Source organism: Neodiprion pinetum, chromosome 2, assembly GCF_021155775.2.
Source record: "Neodiprion pinetum isolate iyNeoPine1 chromosome 2, iyNeoPine1.2, whole genome shotgun sequence".
In the NCBI taxonomy this organism is placed as follows: Eukaryota; Metazoa; Arthropoda; class Insecta; order Hymenoptera; family Diprionidae; genus Neodiprion; species Neodiprion pinetum.
In genome coordinates this window covers 3241715-3261278 of record NC_060233.1, presented here as the reverse complement: position 1 = coordinate 3261278, position 19564 = coordinate 3241715, and the positions used below count along the sequence as shown (strand labels likewise).

General features: G+C 39.7%; 5 protein-coding genes across 7 annotated transcripts; 4 read left to right on the top strand and 1 right to left on the bottom strand.

The window, feature by feature from the left end:
* The first annotated feature begins 16 nt into the window (after nucleotides 1-16).
* LOC124210932 (uncharacterized) lies at nucleotides 17-5323 on the top strand. 3 transcript variants are annotated; one of them, XR_011176330.1, is made up of 8 exons: nucleotides 17-1359; nucleotides 1988-2107; nucleotides 2784-2946; nucleotides 3285-3418; nucleotides 3507-3704; nucleotides 4122-4433; nucleotides 4767-4924; nucleotides 5027-5323. XR_011176330.1 is itself a non-coding variant. In XM_069133353.1 (8 exons), exons 1-8 carry the CDS (start codon nucleotides 1300-1302, stop codon nucleotides 5047-5049), a joined length of 1152 nt encoding a protein of 383 aa, XP_068989454.1. In that variant the 5' UTR covers nucleotides 17-1299; the 3' UTR covers nucleotides 5050-5323. The 3 variants fall into 3 exon arrangements, 2 of the variants coding, with proteins under 2 accessions (XP_068989454.1, XP_068989455.1); XM_069133353.1 differs by having other exon boundaries at nucleotides 4122-4417; XM_069133354.1 differs by having other exon boundaries at nucleotides 4835-4924.
* Nucleotides 5324-5442: 119 nt separating this feature from the next.
* On the top strand, nucleotides 5443-10039 carry LOC124210931 (odorant receptor 10-like). Its single transcript, XM_046609391.2, has 5 exons — nucleotides 5443-6782; nucleotides 6872-6971; nucleotides 9152-9256; nucleotides 9395-9589; nucleotides 9705-10039. The coding sequence occupies exons 1-5, from the start codon at nucleotides 6025-6027 to the stop codon at nucleotides 9765-9767; spliced, it is 1221 nt and encodes a 406-aa protein (XP_046465347.1). The 5' UTR covers nucleotides 5443-6024; the 3' UTR covers nucleotides 9768-10039.
* Nucleotides 9899-10864, bottom strand: LOC124210937 (uncharacterized). Its single transcript, XM_046609402.2, has 3 exons — nucleotides 10613-10864; nucleotides 10453-10530; nucleotides 9899-10351 (listed from the first exon to the last, which is right to left on the bottom strand). Exons 1-3 carry the CDS (start codon nucleotides 10831-10833, stop codon nucleotides 10234-10236), a joined length of 417 nt encoding a protein of 138 aa, XP_046465358.1. The 5' UTR covers nucleotides 10834-10864; the 3' UTR covers nucleotides 9899-10233.
* A 1276-nt stretch (nucleotides 10865-12140) lies between these two features.
* Nucleotides 12141-17032, top strand: LOC124210927 (uncharacterized). The gene is made up of 5 exons (XM_046609384.2): nucleotides 12141-12386; nucleotides 13667-13777; nucleotides 13878-14108; nucleotides 14185-14448; nucleotides 14554-17032. The coding sequence occupies exons 1-5, from the start codon at nucleotides 12300-12302 to the stop codon at nucleotides 15868-15870; spliced, it is 2010 nt and encodes a 669-aa protein (XP_046465340.1). The 5' UTR covers nucleotides 12141-12299; the 3' UTR covers nucleotides 15871-17032.
* A 426-nt stretch (nucleotides 17033-17458) lies between these two features.
* Nucleotides 17459-19192, top strand: LOC124210936 (uncharacterized protein KIAA1143 homolog). The gene is made up of 4 exons (XM_046609401.2): nucleotides 17459-17932; nucleotides 18141-18273; nucleotides 18444-18677; nucleotides 18974-19192. The coding sequence occupies exons 1-3, from the start codon at nucleotides 17822-17824 to the stop codon at nucleotides 18614-18616; spliced, it is 417 nt and encodes a 138-aa protein (XP_046465357.1). The 5' UTR covers nucleotides 17459-17821; the 3' UTR covers nucleotides 18617-18677; nucleotides 18974-19192.
* Nucleotides 19193-19564: the final 372 nt, after the last annotated feature.

The window sequence follows — 19564 nt, the reverse complement described above, 5'->3', positions numbered from 1 at the left end:
TTTTTACCGACAATAAGAAATTACATGTAAAAAGTGATTTCAGAAAAGCATTTTACCAAATGATTGTGATATCAAAGCTGCACAGCTATAAAGCATAAGCTTATACATATTCTAATGAATCCCAAACTTCTGTATCGAAAAGTGTTGGGTGATAAATAGTATTACGTGACTGCAGTGTACCCCAATTGCACGTTTATCTTCGCAATGTGCGTTGTGCAATACTGAGAACACAAAATGAAAAGAAACGAAAAAAGGGAGACAAAATTCTGTACATAGGTATATATAGATATGCATATTGCAAAAATACGCACACGTATTAGGACGGGGTTAAAATTCCGAATTTGAAAAATTCCTAAAGCGCCAACATTCAATTTATTTGGCAGCGAAACTAAAAGTAAAGAAATCGAAAGTTTCGAATGGTCCGAAACGCACGCTCTAAGTTCCGAAAGTGCAAAGTTCCGAATGGACAAAATGCCGAAAGAGCGTAACTCCGACAAGTCAAAGTTCCGAAAGTGAAAAAATGAGAAAATTTGAACATCTGAAACATTGAATTTCGGAATGATCGAAGATTTTCAGTCACGTGAATTTCTAGCTCGGTTAAATTACACCATTTTGGTCTTTCTTCGCTTTGGATTTTCGATATATTTGCGTTCGGAATCCTGGTCATTCTGATTTTTGATGTTTCTGATTTTTACACCTACTCATCGAGTAACCTACGCTGTTTGAGTATATTTTAATATTCGGAATTTTACTCCATCAAAACTTTATTTTCCGAAATTTTACTCTATCGGAAATTTACTTGTCGTAACTTTGCTCCATCATAACTTGACTTTTCTTAATCTTGCATTTCGTAACTGTGAGCCATCTGGGTTCCGACCATACGAAACTTTGTTGTTTCTTCAAAGTTTGATTTCCTCACTTCTGGTTTCACCACCAAATAATTCGGATTAAACTTTCAAATTCGAAACTTCAACCCCGCTCCCACGTATTCGTAAGAGTTTGTTACTCTATGGCAACAAGTGGGACCGGGTAACAACATTTAGCAATGATCGATCAAACGTGTATGGATGTGGATACGACTATCTTATCCTGAAAGATCGGAGGCCTCGGCGTAAGCCTCACCTTGCCGCCTCTCCGGCAGTCTCGACTCTGGATTAGCCGGAGGTTCGACATTTTAATAATCGTACTCATAGTTAGTGCAATCCGGCAATACATCGAGTCCGGCATCACATGCGGCTCCCTTTGATTGCTGATTCGAAAGGTACTGCAGGTTCATAATCGCCGCGTTTCTATTATAAAATGGGTTTGTACGGTTGTTCGCCGAAAGTAACAGCGATCGTTGCCGGACTTTTTACCCTGGTAAGTCGTCTTTAATTAACAATCGAATGAAAAGATCATTCCCTTGCCATTTTAGAAATTTATTATTATTATTATTCACTGAGCATCGGTTTCGTCGCTCTAGGACAAAACCGATTTGTGTGTCAGCAGGGATCACTATGTTTGGATAACTTTATAATCGAAGGAAACAGGATGACAATTATTCGTGATATCGTTATAATCTTTATTTAACGTAGATAATGTAAGACAAATTATCAATCTTGGGTGAACCACCGTCTGGATAAGAGCGTAAGGAACAGATATACGCCAGTATTGCTGTTTTCTTTTGTAGTTTAGATTTTCGTTTAATTCATATTGTGCTGTAATTGACCGTGCGAAAATCCAGTTATGAAATAATAATTATCACACGACTCGTCAGTCAATGTCAACTTCATGTGTCAAAATCGCGTTATCTATCGGGATTTTCCGTTTCTCCTATTTTGTTATAACACAAAGGAGGCATTGTGACTTCACTCTTTTGGTATGAAATAATCATCCCGCCGCGTTATCAGCTCGTGTACGTCGGTTTTGATTTCCTTTAATCACAATCACGCGTTTTTTGCAACTGTTACGTTCTTTTAATATATTTATTTAAATCTTCTTATTGCAGGTCCAGAGTTTGTTATGGATAATATTGGGGATAATTTCACTGCTCGTATATTCCTGCAAAATTTACGTAACGACAGAAACTCTATTGGCGTACCGGCTGTACTTAGTTTATCTTTACAGTAAGTGAAAACATGACTGTTGTATTTTTAATTAAATATCTTTATCAAATTTTTATGTATTCTTTTTTTCATGCAAAAAATCGTCACAGCGTTTCATCTACTTGAAAAATACTAATTCTCTCAAAACTTACGTTGTATAACTGCATTACTGACATGTCGTACATAAACTTTTCTGTTTGCGATTCATGGATTTCACGCTATCGCGCATTCAGATATATCCCATATAGCGGATGTAATTTTCAATCAATTAGTCTATTTATCCAGAGAAATGAGTGTGCCGAGAGTCTGATAACACTTTACTATCTTATCAGCTAATCAAACGGTTATCGCATGTAAAAATCAACACCTTTATACATTTTACACAGTCATACGAAATTGATCGACGTTGATCGCATTGTTTATCATCGAACCATCAATAAATTGTCCAGTTGAGCTACATCGTATATTATATCTATGCACCTGTAGCGTACATTTTAGCGATATCGTTGCAATCTTTTACAGCCATGAGATCTGTACAAAAAAAAACGACAACTGTAAGCCCTAAAGGATTCGACTTCGATTCATTTTGTTTTTTTCTCCAACGGTTTCGTTTCCACATCATCAATAATAATGGCAGTAATGATGGCGATAATAATGATAATAATGACACAATTTTCATCGATCTTGTTTTATACTGGTGGCGAATGCGGCTCTGCGGAAATTGAGGTCGAGACTGACAACGGGACGGTCGTCCTTGCATGGCCAGAAAGTGGCGCGTCAGCCTCGAGAAGGACTTACGCATGGATAGTGGTTTACCTGGTGCTCAGTTTGTTCTGGTTTATAGCGGCCCTTCTTCTCCTCAGTAAGCGTAAACTCATATCAGAACAATCGCGTTTATCAATTGTTCTTACACTCGCTATATCACGGTATATTATCAGAAATAATTATACATATCAGATTTGTAACTAACTGCAGCGCATTAAGAGAATTGAATAATTCATCAGGTATGATTTTTCATTTTTTCGAATGCGAAAACAGCATTTTATTATTTACAATCATCTATATTGTATAATAAGATGAATTCCGTTCAAGATCTAATTTCACTATATTCATATGTTATTGAAAAAAAAAATATATGAAGAACAGCACAGCTACCTACATGACTTATACTACCGATTGATTCGTCTTTATTATTTCTAGTTGCGACATGGTCGGATGTGAGGGGATCGAAAGGTCTGAAACTCCGAGGGCCATGGCTAGTATTGACGAGTATCTTCCTGGTCCTCGACGTGATCACGTCACTTCTGTACGCAATCGACATAACGTACACAAGTGTATGTACCATACCATTGCACCATAACTCAAATTAAACAGAAATCACCAATGACTAAACTGTAAATAATCGAGAACAACCCCTTACAGGATTTGCTCGGCCTTTTGGAATTCGTTGGTGGCCCGATGCTCGACACGATATCTTGGTCCTCGACTAGTCCGGTATTTGAATATTTCACGATGGCACCCTCCATCATTGCTCTCATCATTTTCTCCAGGGGAATTATCGGCTGGACGCTAAATCTCACAATACTTGTCCATGTAGCTCAAGATACCAGGCAACGTGAGGTGTGTGACGAAGTATAGGCACGTTTACTTCTGTATTCTGCAAATTCACCTGCATTTATGTAACCGGTACTACATTTGTGCGGATTAACCCGTGAAAGCAATTGATGACTAAATTGCCTGCATTCATGCAACCGGTACTGCATTTGTACGGATTAACCCGCGAAAGGAATTGATGACTAAATTCGCCTGCACCTATGCAACTGGTATTACATTCGATCACTTTCGCGATTGGTTGACTTTTGGTAATATGTGTTCCGAATTGCATGAATTCAAGCGGCATAGTCCTGTGTCAAATTGTCCATGGGACATTTACCGAAATAACTCGTGACGCGATATTAACCACTCAAGTTTGCTAAAGTCCTTGAGAGGTGAAAAGAGAAGAAGTTAGTTATTTATGTTATGGTTTTTTTTTCGAAGCTGCCGCCTCCTCCCACCGTTCCAGAGCCCCGTCAGCCGTACAAGGAATATCTAAAGAAATTATCAACGGTGGGTCCGGTCCCTGACATAAAATGGGACCCTTACCAGCGAAAACGGTCCGAACTGCCGGTTCTGAAGCCGCTAAAAGTCCCGTCTCCCCCGAACGAGAGAAAGAGGAAACAATCGGACTACCAGCAGTACATGTTCTACGCGAATCATCCCCCTAAGCTTAATTACATGGATGATATACTCTCGGAGCCACCGACCCCCGCGATAGGCGCGGTGCCGACTACCACGTATGTGCAGTCTGCTGTATGTATTTGCGAAAATTACGGAAATGAAATACGTATTTTAAGAATACTCTTATGAACTTGCGCATTCCCTGCACGTTAATACTACAGGTAGAGCCTGATAGGCTACTCTGATGTTCTTATATCGCAAGCCATGCTTTGGTACAAGTTACGTGCCTTAAGTCACTGCAGATTTGTATTTGAGCAAATCAGGCAGCCAACTGTAAGTGAAATTTGAAAAGAATCGATTGGGATACCGATTAACTGCTGTTTTTTCAAACAACCAATTTTTTTTCAATCTTAAAATTCATCATTCATTGGAGTGATGCGCATTAACGTTTCCATTGAATCACAGGAAAGCCTGGCCGATAACAGCACACCAGGAGAAAAAGTCTGATGATTTGAAATCTTCTAATTCGACAGATGAAAATCAGCCGGTTCCAGCGCCTGATTACGAATGTGATTTTCCCGCCATGCCCGAATTTTCGACACTAGCTAGCAGGTCTGCGCAGGGTGAGTTAATTATCATGTCCATGAATTAGTACAAATTTCACTCGCTTTGATACTTGAAAAGTTGTTATTTCTTTAACGCATTAATCTTCGTTTCGACTTTAGGATTAAACAGAGACGGCGCGTAATGCTTCGAATAAGTCTGGATGAAGATAACCAGGAAATGACGTAGTACGTCTATATAAGTACATAATGAATTTAATTGAAGTAACGCCACTTAGACGGTACTTAGCGGTAATTAATATCATAGTATGTGGTGTATATTCACATGTGCCAATATCTGCAAAGCATGTTCTGCTAATTTTTTTTTTTTTTTTTTTTGTCATATCTCTGATCTTCCTTTCTACGAAAATCGCTGTATATATTATGCTTACAATATGATCATACATACGTAATTATCAATTCACTCGATTCTTGATTAGTATTTAAAATGAAGAGGAAACGAGTCAAGCGTCACTCCTTTCTCGCATTTATTTGCGCACCGTGCGGGAGCAAAGAAAAGAGAATTTTTCAGCAAATCTTTGAATAATAAGGAAACGAATTGACCTATTTCTCTATAATTTCCATCCAGCCATGCAATTGTGCGTACGTGCATTTAGGTATGAGATTAATTGCTTAATAATAATGTACGTGAGCTTCCTTTGAATCAATGATAAGGTCACAAAGGAAACCAGCAGAGTAAAAATCGCATACCATCCCCATTATTTTAAACACACTGTTATAAACCATTGGCCGTCCTTGAATTTTAAATCAGTCTAATTATATCGATTTAGCAGTTAGTCACACGAGAGTGATTACACACAGTAGATTTACTACTAAAAAACTCCCATCAAGCACCTTTACGACGGATAATATCAGACATGTGTCGCTCATTAGCTAAACGTCGTTGCGATGAGACGTTTAAACGATAATGATAATTCGACTTTCATCCGCGTAATGTGACATTCTTTAAGGTCCTTCTCTGCACCCTTAAATCAATCCCAGTGAACAAACGTCTAGGCGATCGTGCACGCTGACTGAAAGCTTAAAACTTCAAAAGAAGATAACCAAATTACGTTAATCAAAATTCCAAGACAACTGTAGCATCAATAATCTTCACGACCATGGAAAAATACGTCCTCCTAAATCTCTGGGCGATTCGGGTGCTCGGTATTTGGCACCCGGAGAAAAACCCTTCTCGTTTTCGCCACAACATTTACGGTCTCCAGAGATCGCTGACCGTGGGTTCGGTGTTGTTTATTTTCATACCAGCCGCGATAGCAGTGCAGGATAATTTCTCGCAAAATTCAAGCCTTTCTACCAGAGTGGAAATTCTCTCGCTCCTGATCAGCTCGAGCGTCGTCTTGTGCAAGACGATGGACATCGTCCTGCGTCGAAATCAGGTCCAGAATCTACTCTCCAAAATGTCCGAATATTGGCGAGGAGCGACTAGCGAGGAAATCAGCTCGATGGCGGGATACGCGAGGTTCGGAAAATCGGTTACCAATTTTTACTTCACTCTGGGTGGTCTGAGCTCCGTGTTTTTCGCCGGGCAGCCATTCCTCAGTTCGTACTTCGCTGCCGGTCGCGAAAATTCTTCGACGGTCGCCGTCAGCCGGCTGCCGTTTAATGGATGGGAAAATCTCGTCGATCACCGGTCGACCTCGACCTTCGCCGTCGTCTTTGTCTGCCACGTCATCGCCGGGACCGTCGCCTCTCTGGCTTCCATCAGCTACGACTGCCTCTTCGCTGTCCTGGTCCTTCACGTCTGCGGCAACCTTCGAGCCGTAGTTGCACATCTCAGAAATATGAAATTTGATAACGAGGACGAAAGCGACGGGCGAATTATCCGCTGCGCCGTAACCTTCCAAAAACTCATCGAGTGAGTCGATGCTCGTTAAGAATTATGCTAACTGTAGCAAGGTATGCCAATATTCTTACTCAACGCCTACATTTTTCATCGAATTTCAGGTATACCAAGGAGCTGGAAAACTGTTTGAGCATGTTTCTTCTTATCCAGACCACATCCAGTACGCTGACCATTTGTCTGACCGGCTTCTTGGTGAGCAGGGTATGTGCACGCTGAATCCTAAAGCGAATCAGTTTTACTCGGTGGCAAAGTGTAACTTGCCACAAATACCATTATATAACACGAGCGTGTTGTACGCGTTTTTTCATACCCGTTTTCCGTACACAAAGTATCTGTTTCTATGGCGGTAGAGTGAGTCCGCGAATGCGCATGCGCGGAGGGTTTAAAGGTGGTGATTTCTGTACTGCGCGCATGCGTTGTCGCGATCAAGTCTGACATTACGGGACCCTAACCTCAATTTCGTGCTTCGCGAAAAAACTTGTAATATGCTCTTGTTATACAAAGAATCATGTGCAACAAAGAGACAACGATGTTTTCGTCTTCCGCATTTGTAATATTCGTCTTCGACTCTCAAAAGCATACGATTCATATTGCAAACTTGCGCTCGGCCCGAAAAGACCGAGTTTGCCTCTTTGTTACACAATATATTTGTTGATCCTGGTTTGATATTCTGCAGCAGTTAGAAATATCTGATTGATTGTTTTTGGTAGGGCATGTAAATTGGTCTCGATAAATTTAATCTACAATAATCACTTGCGTTTATGAATGAGTATGGATGGCAAGCTATTATCTTTAAATTGAATAACCATATGGATCTTTAATAATATTTTTTTTTTCTCTTTATTAAGACACGATCCGATTTCGATCTTATTTATTTCAATCTTTAGCACCGATACGAACTAAACTAGCAATCTCATCGATCTACTAGAGTCAAGATGATAACTCTCAATTAAAGTAGTAAGTTCCCTTTGTTTGACTCAGTAACATTAATCGCTCAATATTGACACAGGTTACGGTTATCTGATTTAATACTATAGGGTTCTCACTAAAAGTCTAATTGTAAGATTTGCTAATCACTTGGAAATTTAATTGTTTTAAACCGATTGTAGAAGGGAAATAAGGTTTAGGAATAAGTTGTTTTTTTTGTGATCTTCATGGATTTTTTTAGGTAAAAAAGGAATGTATATAATTTATCGAAACTTTGAGAACATTTTATGCATATATTCAAATAAATGTCGTAATTTTTTTTAAGCATTTCCACGGAAAATATGGAATATATGTCACCCGTCGGAAGTTTGACATCTTCCATATTGTCACCAACTAAGTGAAAATAAAGTGATTAATTTCGGTTAATGTGCTTAAGACGATGTCAGATAACTATGTTTACGTTAATGTTAATAGAAATAAAAATGGTTAGTTGAAATAAGCAAAGAAAAATATTTCGTCACAGTATCTATAGGTAGAGATGCGGTTTGAATTGCGTAAAGGCATGTAAGAGTAACGAATCTCGTATTATCCAACGATGTATGGTGTGGACCACGGTGTGGACTGCTCGATCCCAATATGAAGGCTCTCGAAATTGCCCGCTAGAGTTAGACAAAGAGGAAACAAGGTATCGGTCAATCGCCCAGCCTACTATATTCTACCTGATTCTACCGGCCTAAGCCGGGTCCATACTATGTGTCGATAGTGTTATCAGGCAAAAGCTTCTTGGATTCGCCACTGGAGTCGGGCGCTGCAATCGGGTGGAAACGGCACGAGTAGCGCGCTGGCTTTCAAAATTCTCACTCGCTCGCCAGACATGGTGGAGACAAGAAGCGTTCGGAGCAGTTGAATCGATATTGGCTTCTAAGCAGTCGCGGCGTGAAGGGGAAAGTCCGTCGATTCAAATCAAGTATTTTGAGGCATTGCGGTCTATTGGGACGCCTGCCTTCGACATGTGTGTACGCCAGATTGTAAAGCGTCATGAATCGCAGAATAAATAAAAGAGTATTTGAACAAGACCAAAAATATCCTTAATTGTAACCGCGGCTCTCTAAAATTATGAACTGTGCTAAGTCGATGACTAGAGAGGTCCTTAGTGACCTGACCCTTTGTGGAAGCGTCACCGACAATCAGGTCCCGGTGAGAATCCGGGGCACATATTTTCCGAGGAAACATGTAAAAAATTACGATATTTATTTGAATATATGTACATAATATTCTTAAGGTTTCAATAAGCTATATAAATTACTTTCGTGCCAGAAAAAAAAAATTCATGATAATCACTAAAAACGTTGTCCGAATCCTATTTCCGCCCTTCATTCAATACTGCACGATGCATCTACAAGTATTTAAAAATGGTTTTCCCGCCATTCGTACAGATCACGTTTTACTTTCAGGATATTGATGGGAATAACGAATTGGGAAAATACGTATCCTACTGGGCAGCATCTCTTTTTCAGCTCTTTATATTCTGCTGGTCGGCAAACTATTTGCAAACAGAAGTGAGTCCCGGATTGTTTGTTGTTGGCTAATTTAAACGTGATAAATATTTGCGACCGCTGCTGCTGCGCGTATGACTGCTTTATGGAACAGCTTCATTGTTTACTCGAAATATTATTGATTATGCACACATCTTACAGTCGATTATGGTAGGCCAATCGGCGTACGAAGCTTATGGAAAGTTGATGAACCTGAGTTTAGAAAACAACCGTCGCCGTTATCACCGACTTGCGAACGTCCCTCGACATTTGCAAATGATCATTCTACGCTCTCAGAAACCGCTTAAAATAACAGCCGGAAAGTTCTACGTCATGTCTTTGGAGACCTACAAAAATGTACGAGGAAGCGATTTGTTATAGTGATAATTTTTCAACGAATCCTCTAATCGCAATGACAGTGGAAAACACTGTCCGCAATCTCAAACTGACGCACACGTTTTCATAATTACAGATTCTGAGCAACTCCTACTCGTATTTTACAATTCTACGTGCCTTCGCGGATATACAGACTTGATCAATGACCTGGTACAATCCCTAAATAACAAGTCTAATTGGAATTCTTCCGACATGGAGATTCACGGAAAACCGCATGAGGAAGTAAAAAGGTGAGATGATAAATAATTACAATATAACAACCATTTTATTCGATGGCAAAACAGATCTGTTTATAATAGTAAATTACAGTATATTATAACATTATTGAGAAATTCACCGTAAATTTATCATGTCAAAGGTGAACAATTACGTACCTATAGATACTTATAATAGTTATGCATCATTACAAATGGGTATACATGTTGCGGTATACATCGCATATTAGTATACACCTACATAAATATAATAATAATAATAATATTTAAATATAGCGAAAAGCTTAGAAATTTGGTTTTGTACATGTGTTATTTACATTATGCAGTTCGAACCCTTCGAAAGGTATACTTGATAATCAATGAGCCTATTTTCAAACTTTTTCTCCCAAATCATTCTTCCGTATTGGTCTTCGATGCGACCACTTGGGGCAACGGGATTCCACTGAGATCCAAAAGCCCGTTATTTTCGTGAGGAGGATCGTAGAAAGATAGATTAACCTCTTCGTGTCTGAAAAAGAACGGCAATTTATAACATATAAATTCTAATATAAATCCTATGTATAAACAAATAGTATAAAATATTCACAGCGATTTATCGATCAGCCTCACCTTTCCGTCGTATCATTCGTGGAATTGTCGGCGTCGGTTAATATTCCTATTTCGTATACAACGGCCTTTATCACGTACCTGAAATGACGGTAGAATCAGAGTTGTGCGGATTTTTGAAAATCGAATTGCGTTTTCGACCGAAATTAATTTGCATACTTACAAATCATTTTCCGTGGAATTTGATGAGTTTTGAGCCGCAAGCAAAGACTGGACCGTCGTAGAAGAGGATTGATTCAGGTGAGGCAGCGAGAGCGGAAGCGGAGTTGCAGTTGACAATGCAGCCACGAAAACGAGAAGGACAGCACAGACGAAACGTGGATCGGTAATCGTCATAACGGAAACTTGCTGGGTCCAACTGAGTCGATGCCAACAACTCGACATTGCAAAGAGTATGTGACATCCAGTACCCCGCTATCCTCTTTCTTATACCTGTCAACACACCTCGTTATCACACCTCTCCCACCATTCCTCTCTCGTTCATCTTCCCAGTATCCTCTGTGCAACAATAACATCTCCCTACTTCCTCATCCCATCTCCCTCTTTTCTCTCAATTTACATTGGCACTATCATTATAGCTAACTGCTATGATTGAAACAGGGAACAGCTGCCGATCTATTATTCCCCACTACACGAGTCTATTTTCTTGAAAAAGGTCTATGTAGGCATAATTCACATACGCCGATCCTCTGCTTCAGCATCTGTAAATCATTCGTAAAGGTCTCACTAATGCCGCAGTGTTTTTATCTATGATACAAATGACGGGTATTGAAGTACAAATGTTGAGAAAACGTTGAAACGTGATTGATGATGACAAACCCAACATCAACTTTCTTTGTATGGAACTCCGGTTAAACGAATTGCATGTAACTGTGTGGAATATAGTAACTTTGAATGGAGAGGGGATTTGCGCAATTGGCGTTATCACGCGAAGTCGTTATTTCAAAGATCTCTCGCTTATTGAATTAGCAAGTTTCTGTGCAAACAAACGTCAGTCAGGGCATCTGATCTTACGGCATTGCAAATTTGTCGAGTAGAGCCAAGCACGCCAGACTCTGTGCCTCGAAATAGAATTAATTATCACTATAAACACGACGCGTTATTGATACGGTAACTAAACATCGGAGTAATTTTCCATAGTCGTAAATTACAATAATAAAAGAAAAATAAGAAAATCAAAATTGCAAACCATGGTCAGAACTTCAATTTAAAAAAAATACATATACTCAATTATGTCCATTTCAATCCTTTGCGTTTATAAATTATGTAAATAAAAAACCTGTCCATTATAATATCTGTTTAATTTCCCGTGAGGTCCTTATACCCACGATTTTTACACCGTATTATGTATAACTATCTTATTTACAGTATGTATAATTATTGAGCAAAGTAAAAAGTGAAAGTCATCAGATGCCAAAACATCTTTTATGTAGTATTCGTTTATTTTAACTGTGTAAAATTAAGTTTTACGAATAAACGTCGATTAAGTATTAATTAAAACTTGATTGAAGGCATCGAACTCACCGCCTGAAAATCTGCAACTCGGCCTACATGCGCGCTGCATTGCCTACGGCGAGGCGCCGGCAAGGGGTTTTATGCGGGGGTGAAAAGTGGGGCTGAAAACGGGAGAGTCGGTAATATTGCGCCTGCGTATGTCGGGATATAGTGTGGAATGAGAGTAACGCACTCCTCCGGTTACCTTCCCCGTGAAAAATATCGTCGTTTCTGTCAAACATGATAAAAACCCGCGACATCGACTCGAGCCTGGAAACGTAGGCGAGTCGAAACCATGCGCCAGTCTATCCCTCCCTAACGTTGAGAATATCCGAGAGTAAGACGATCCGGGTGAAATGAATAACTCGCCGCAAAACACTACGGAGCTTGTGGTAACTCATCGCCCTGGCTTAGACAGCAGCGACGAGGAGGAATGGAGCGGGGTATGAATATAATGAATAATGCCTGTATACTAGGGTGGTTCGTTTTTCAATTTTTTTTTTTTCAAGGTTTCACTTGAAAAATTTGTGACAAATATTTAAGAAAGAATCCCCGTAAAACCTGGAAGAGGTAGGAAAATATTTAGAGGTCACTACCAATTATTGTAATATTATTTATTTATTTTTTCTGTACGCCTTAAGAACTTATATGTGTATCAGTTGATCTTTTTTTTTGTATCACAGTCCAATTAATCTTTTACCAGTCAACGGCAAACTAAGCCTAACAATTCCGCAGTTGACTGTTCGCGTCTTTTATCTAAAATATTAATCATCTCGGAGACATTTGGATAACAGTTTTTGTTACCGAAAAACGAGTATCGCATCACTTTAATGTCTCTATTTCGTTTCAAGTACCGATTTTTACGAACAATGATTAATGGGAAAAAAATAAGCTAATATATATGTAAATATAAATCCGTAAGGTGTACACATAAAAATAAATAAAAAATATTACAATAATTGGTAGCAACCTCCAAATATTTTACTGTCTCCTCTAGGTTTTTTTTTCTCAGTATTTGTAACAAATTTTGAATGACACTTTAAAAAAAAAGAAAATTTAAAAGATGAACCACCCTACTGCATACCTATGCCTATACACACGCACGAAACTTTGTAAATCCATCAATTCATCTCATCAAATACGATTTTATTACACATCATAATAAATCACCCCCTGCGTCTTGCGTATTTATTTAATGTATGAATATGCGGTGTAACTCTGTAGACGTTATATTTGCAAATCATCATATTTGCCGTGATTAATTGATTTTTTTTTCACCCTCAGAATCATAATCCACCTCTCCCTTGTCTTCGTCGGCTGTATTTTCACCCCTTTCGCCACACCCGTTGTTCTGGTCTAACACGTGATCCTCATGCATACGGAATAGGTTCATGGATTGAGTTACGCGTGCATGCGTGCGGATCTACAGGGGGCGATATTATAGTTGAATAGTTATCGTTATAATTTCGTACAGTGCCAAACGCTTTCGGATTTTTTGCCGTCACCTCGCAAGTATTGAGTTCCACGTATGCTATTCATAAAAATAGAAATGAAATTTTGATACAAAGGCATCATACGTGATTTTATATCAGATTTATGAATTTGAAAACTGAAGTAATTTGATAAATCAACCCGTAACTGAATACAGAATAAATAAAATCTTCAACGGTTTTATTACGTTTTAAATCTCAGTGCTGTAATCAAGTTAATCTATTTGTTTCAGGCGGTTCTTGAAAGATCGAAATCGGACCGAATACCTCGTGCCGATGAAGACAGACGACGGAGAACTATCATAGTTGAGAAAAAAAATGGCACTTACGGTTTCACGCTGCAGGTAAAAATCATCTTTCGCTATACACAACTGTTCAGATTTTCAGCAGTAGACATGTGTTATTTTAATAACCATATTATATTCTCGCGTTGATTTCGTACAGAGCTACGGCATCCACTATAAACGAGAGCAGGAAATAGAGATGGTAACTTACGTCGATTACATCGAGTACGATGGGCCGGCTTTCAAAGCTGGAATGAGGGAGGGTGATGTGATCCTTTCGATAAACGGGCACGAAATGGATCGTGCTGATCACAAGACTCTGGTCAGTTTTATCAAGAATTGCGACGCCCGGATGCGCATGGTCGTGCTCTTTGAAGACTGTGTAAAAAAGGTGAATATGGAATTAATTTAACTTGGAGGTAAATGCAAGATTTACAAAATAAAAATCATACATTTTTATTCTTCAGGTCGAATTGCACATGCGATACATCGAGCTGCAGCGCGCGTTGCAGTCCCGATTGAGCGAGTTGGAACGCTTGTGCGAACGGGAAAGATCTATACTTATGGGAAGATGGAAAACCCACTCACTTCCAGCCCGGAAACGAACCCCTAGTACCACAACAACGACGAGCAACCAAAGTCAACCTTCGCCGTCATCTAGCTTCGTATCGCCACCGACATCTTGCTGTAGACCAGCAGCATCGACGGAACACCTTCTTCTTTACAGCGTGGTGAGTCGATGATTGGCGACATTTTTAGAATTTTTCAATTCTCTTCGTTATATCGACGAAGCAAGCAAGATTTGTTCTCGTAATTAAAATCTGATTTCCGTTCAGTACGCCGATGGAAGGCCATGTCTAGTACCTCGGAGTGCGGCTTGTCTGGTGACTATTGGCCCGCCAAGATCTCGCAGCGACCATCATCACTTCCTATCCAAAGGAGGTACGAGTGAGATCCAAATCGGAGTATCGTCCCGGTACAGTTATCACCAAGCAAACGGACTGATCACTTCCGGTGGTGGTGGTTGCCCCAAGAGCCAAGCCCAGCAGCTTCCTAAGACTTCTCAGCAGCAAACACAGCAGCAGTGCTCAGCAGGTTCTGAATCTCAAAGCACGCAACATCCCTCCTCCAGCAATGGACTATGCGTCGCCTGCATTCCTGGATCAGGGGGTCGCAGGGAACCGTCCGAGGGTGGCAGCCTCGACGCCTACGATCTAGCAAGCCCCTGCTGTGACCCCAATTGCGTACCGAGTAGGAGACGGAGAGAGAAACAACGGCGCGCTAGAAACGAGCAAAATGCCCAACAGCAGCAGCAGCAACAACAACAGCAGCAGCAACAACAACAACAACAACAACAACAACAGCAACAGCAGCAGCAGCAGCAGCAGCAGCAGCAGCAACAGCAACAGCAACAACAACAGCAGCAACAGCAGCATCAACGGGAGCAGCAGCACGCGGTCCACGCATGTTCCAGGGCTTCAGGTCATAGTTTGCATTCGATAACGAGCAGCGAGGTCTCAACAGTGGCGGACAGCGTAGCTTCGTGTTCGACGTCTCTGAGCACAGACACGCTTTACTGGGATCCAAGCCTGCATCAGCGTCCGCCGGCGTGTCTTCAGTACGCGAAACCAAAGTCATGGGACAACTTGACAACTAAGGCCTTCGGGGGCTACGGCTTCGGGTACGGATATCTCGACACAGGTACCATAAAAACCCACAGCGCCGAAAGACCGCCGAAGAGTGGTTCTCACGCGAGGTCCAAGACGCCCTCCGCCGGATCGACGGCAACCACATCGCAGAGGTCAGGGAGATCTGCCGCGACCGTTTACGCGGTGCATCCGCAGCATGGTTCGGCGGGACATTCGGCCCACGGAGGCAGGCAGTTTCAACCCACTAAATCCACGGAGAGTCTTCTTCTCCCTCCCACGGCCTACCTCCAGGGGGACTTGGACACAGCTAGTCACAGCTGCGAATGCCTGGATGGGCCAAGTCCCAGGTTTGTCCAAGTACTGCTGGAGAAACATAAGAGACAGGAGGAGGCTGCCTATGTCAGCAGCGCTGTTAGCCACGCTCAGGCCAGGCATAGGAGAGCCAGTCATTCCGAGGCCAAGCTCAGATCGGCTGTGAATAACTCCGAAGTAACTCGGCTGTAACGTATATAACGTATTAGATTAATTGTCGGAGAGATCGTTATCGATAGGCCGAATTACTGTCTGTATCAGAGAATGCGTGAATTTCAGCTAAAGCTCATAACGTTCGCTTGTCTCGTGATTTTTATACTTGCTTAGGTGATTATATAATGTTGTTTAGGAATTTCGAGCGGGTATCTGTGAATCGATTTGCGTAATTTTTACTCCGCGATGTTATTCATTAAACAGTTTTTTACCAACAGTAAATTATCAATAAATGAATGTAATGACGTTAGTGAAATGCGGCTCGCCAACACTGTTATGTATATGTATAATGTATAATATATTATAGGGTTCGCGTTTTTAAAAATACATTAATATATTCCTAATAAGCCATCGTACAATCAACGTATATATTGATAGAAAAGCAAGGAGACAACGATTACGTCTTCAATATACATCGATTTTCTTACGAGGTTTTTCACGCCATAGAATATCACTTTCAAAACTAGCCATCTTCGGATCTCTACAATTGCGCATCTCCGCATTAAAATCTCAAAAACAGTTATTTGAAGAAACAAAATTCAGTGGCTTAATCTTTCCAGACTGTATAATAAGCATGCGGTAGAAAAAATAATTACTTTCGATGGTGGATCCCTCGATAGCAAGAATTTCTCATATATACTGCGTATGTTTAATCAACACACCTGAACCAAAAATGCATACAATACATGTATACAAACACTAATGTGCTCTTCATACGATTCTGTATACCAATACGTATACGTACACATATAGTGTATGACTGAATGATGAAACGATAGAGTCATGCATGGCTCTTGAGTCTTTGAAAATTCAAGAGATAATTCTATAATAGAAAATGATCCAGGTACTAAATTTTATTTCCACATACAAAAACATGTGTTATGTAGAGATTACATGCATGATGGTATGCATATCTAAACAATGTAAATATACATACAGAGTTTAAGTTGCGCGCAAAAATTTCTCTATTTCTCTAAAGTTCAGATACATCTGTATGCATGTAAACAAAACGGCTTTCCAAAATGTTGTCGCACAGTGTATAACGCCTATCAAACCTGCGTTAAATGTATTTACGTAGCCCATATGCATCTCAATGCTTGTAAACTTGCGCATACATGACTATACAATGTTCGTCAGCGAATGTAACACAATAAAATTGTCATTTGTGATTCCCGGGTTTTCAAATTTAACGCCCAAAGTCGTGACATCTGAGGGATGGAATAAAAATCACCAAATATCGGTCGGCACTTGAATACTTCCGAAGCCCAGGAGTTTTCAAAGTATTGACTGAGTAGCAGCACGGTAGATACCTTAGAGCATAATACTACTAAAGAGGGCTACCCTCCCATCGGCCTCGTGAGAAATGCAGCCGAAGTGATAAGAGAGAGACTCTCCATATTAGTGTTACTCCGTCTCTCTCACTCTGGATTTGATCGGCTGAGAGGAAACGAATGGGGCCAATCAGGTGTAGAGCGAGAGAGACAGAATATAACCAACATATATTTCTCTCTCCCACTCTCTCCCTTCTCCGCTACTCTTTTTGTACACGCGAAGTTATCTACACTAGTATATGCCTTAAGGTAGATACTGGTAGATACCCAATTTCCACTCCTTGACGTATCGGTGTTCAGTGTTGTTTACGACACTGTTGTGTGTTGTCAGTCTGTTGTGTTTTGCGTTATAGTTATCTATAATTACTTGAGTGGATTTTTAGTGAGTTTCGAGTGCTGGTAGATGATAGAGCGATGATTGATTTCGTGCGGATATTTTGAGGTTACATTTGGGATAAAGTTGCAAAATTCACCAATATTGTCGCAACGTTCCAAAGCTGAGAGGTTATATGCACTCACAACGAAAGATCTTGCGCCTGATTTGGATAAATCATCTGACAAACGTTACCTGATTGACTTGGAACTTCAATTTTCCAGAAATGTCAAAACGAAAGCATAACATTGCATACATAAAACCGGACGAGCCAAAGTTTTTAAAAGAGTTAAAAGCTAAGGCCGGTTACAAGGAAGGACCTTCTATTGAGACGAAGGTGAGTGAGAAAAAAATCAAACTGATACATATTAATGTAACGTAGGTGAAATGATTCCTTACTTTCTTGGCAATCGATAAAGTTAAATTGCACGTGTCAGTTTAAACTAATCATATTACACTTAGGTATTATGTTGAGCCATGTTTTCGTTCTTCCATTGATTTTTTTCCCTGATTCGATGAGATACAATTGATGTATTATTGTCTAGAAAGAAGCTCTGCCAACAGCCACAGACGAGGATTACGAAGATCGTGATGAAGAGTTACCCACTGTAGTTGTATTAAACAATGGTGATTTAACTGCTGAAGAAGCAGCTGCTTTCGATCTTGCGAAAGAAAAAGGTAAATTTATAGATGAAAAGTTATGAAATTATCTGCAATGCAAAATGGATGGCAGAAAAGATTTCTCAACCTTTATATGTACGATACGATTTTTTGTTTATGATACCTCAATCTGTGTGTAAAATTCATAAAAAATTTATAATCTATTGTTACTTCAAATTTATTTTTAGAGGAAGCTCAAACCCCAGCAGATCTATCCAAGAAGATAATCTTTACAAAAACAAATTCTGCACCGAAAGATTCGAAAAAAAATACAGAGACTGAATCTTCGCTTCCCAAGAAAAGCAAAAAATCCAAGAAAACTAAAGTTATTCTTTCATTCAATGAAGATGAAGAGGATTGACAATATTTTATGAAATATTACTGACTAGGGTGACCAGCTTTAATATCAAGTTACCAAAGTGGTAAGTAGCAAATATATGTAGAAAATGTCTCAGATGATATTCTAATTTAAACTTTCGATCATGATAAAAATTTGGCAATATCATGTTACTTATGCCGCACTAATGAACTAGGTACGCACACATATTATTGCGATGCGAAGCATGAATCTACAAAACTGGATTCAACGATATTTGATTGCAATTTCTTAAATTAGTTTGTGTAACATTAATGTTCTGTAATTTGGCTCATTGATATCATTATCATTGCTATTGTATGACAAGTTTAACTATTAATGGAATTTTTTATTTATTTTTAGAGACTTTGAATTTCGACAGTCATCAGCGCGGTTTTACCCTGAAAGAAAAATGAATATTGATAATTGAACTGCGGATTTTGGATTAATAACGCCGACTTCATGAACTACGTAATTGTATTTGCAGCGACGTGTATGTGATAAAGGAGACTTTGTGTGTATTCACATCTCGCTTTGATATCTTTTCTTGTTAATAAAAAGAATCACGTTGCAGCAAGCAAATTTTTTCAAATTCGTAAGTAAGCACATCGATCACCTCAATACATTTTATTGTCAACTGAGGTACAATATGATGTTCGTAGAATGGTAATATACGATGATTGTAAAATTACACGAAGCATAAAATATCGAGATGAAATCTCTGGCAGACCTATCGAATTATCGATAAGTCTCTAAATGAACTTTTTCGCCCAGTGACTTCGAACTCTTGATCTCAAGAGTAGCTAGTTTTGTCTATCTTGCACACTGTTCAGAAAGCTTCGTTCGAAATTTGAAACTGTTGAGTAGCGACCTTGGGCAAGCGTCTCGATGGTGAAAAATCGGGCTACTTTTTGTTGTTCAATGGAGTAATTGTTGTCCTATTGTTGTCGACGA

Coding starts and splice junctions, on each gene's coding strand:
- LOC124210932 (XM_069133353.1), top strand. CDS start 1,300: ATGGGTTTGTACGGTTGTTCGCCGAAAGTAACAGCGATCGTTGCCGGA. Junction 1,360..1,987: donor TTGCCGGACTTTTTACCCTG/GTAAGTCGTCTT, acceptor TTCTTATTGCAG/GTCCAGAGTTTGTTATGGAT. Junction 2,947..3,284: donor AGCGGCCCTTCTTCTCCTCA/GTAAGCGTAAAC, acceptor TATTATTTCTAG/TTGCGACATGGTCGGATGTG.
- LOC124210931 (XM_046609391.2), top strand. CDS start 6,025: ATGGAAAAATACGTCCTCCTAAATCTCTGGGCGATTCGGGTGCTCGGT. Junction 6,783..6,871: donor ACCTTCCAAAAACTCATCGA/GTGAGTCGATGC, acceptor ATCGAATTTCAG/GTATACCAAGGAGCTGGAAA. Junction 6,972..9,151: donor CCGGCTTCTTGGTGAGCAGG/GTATGTGCACGC, acceptor TTTTACTTTCAG/GATATTGATGGGAATAACGA.
- LOC124210937 (XM_046609402.2), bottom strand. CDS start 10,833: ATGTCGAGTTGTTGGCATCGACTCAGTTGGACCCAGCAAGTTTCCGTT. Junction 10,531..10,612: donor AATTCCACGGAAAATGATTT/GTAAGTATGCAA, acceptor CCGTCATTTCAG/GTACGTGATAAAGGCCGTTG. Junction 10,352..10,452: donor ACGAATGATACGACGGAAAG/GTGAGGCTGATC, acceptor GTTCTTTTTCAG/ACACGAAGAGGTTAATCTAT.
- LOC124210927 (XM_046609384.2), top strand. CDS start 12,300: ATGAATAACTCGCCGCAAAACACTACGGAGCTTGTGGTAACTCATCGC. Junction 12,387..13,666: donor ACGAGGAGGAATGGAGCGGG/GTATGAATATAA, acceptor TATTTGTTTCAG/GCGGTTCTTGAAAGATCGAA. Junction 14,109..14,184: donor TTGAAGACTGTGTAAAAAAG/GTGAATATGGAA, acceptor TTTATTCTTCAG/GTCGAATTGCACATGCGATA.
- LOC124210936 (XM_046609401.2), top strand. CDS start 17,822: ATGTCAAAACGAAAGCATAACATTGCATACATAAAACCGGACGAGCCA. Junction 17,933..18,140: donor GACCTTCTATTGAGACGAAG/GTGAGTGAGAAA, acceptor ATTATTGTCTAG/AAAGAAGCTCTGCCAACAGC. Junction 18,274..18,443: donor CGATCTTGCGAAAGAAAAAG/GTAAATTTATAG, acceptor ATTTATTTTTAG/AGGAAGCTCAAACCCCAGCA.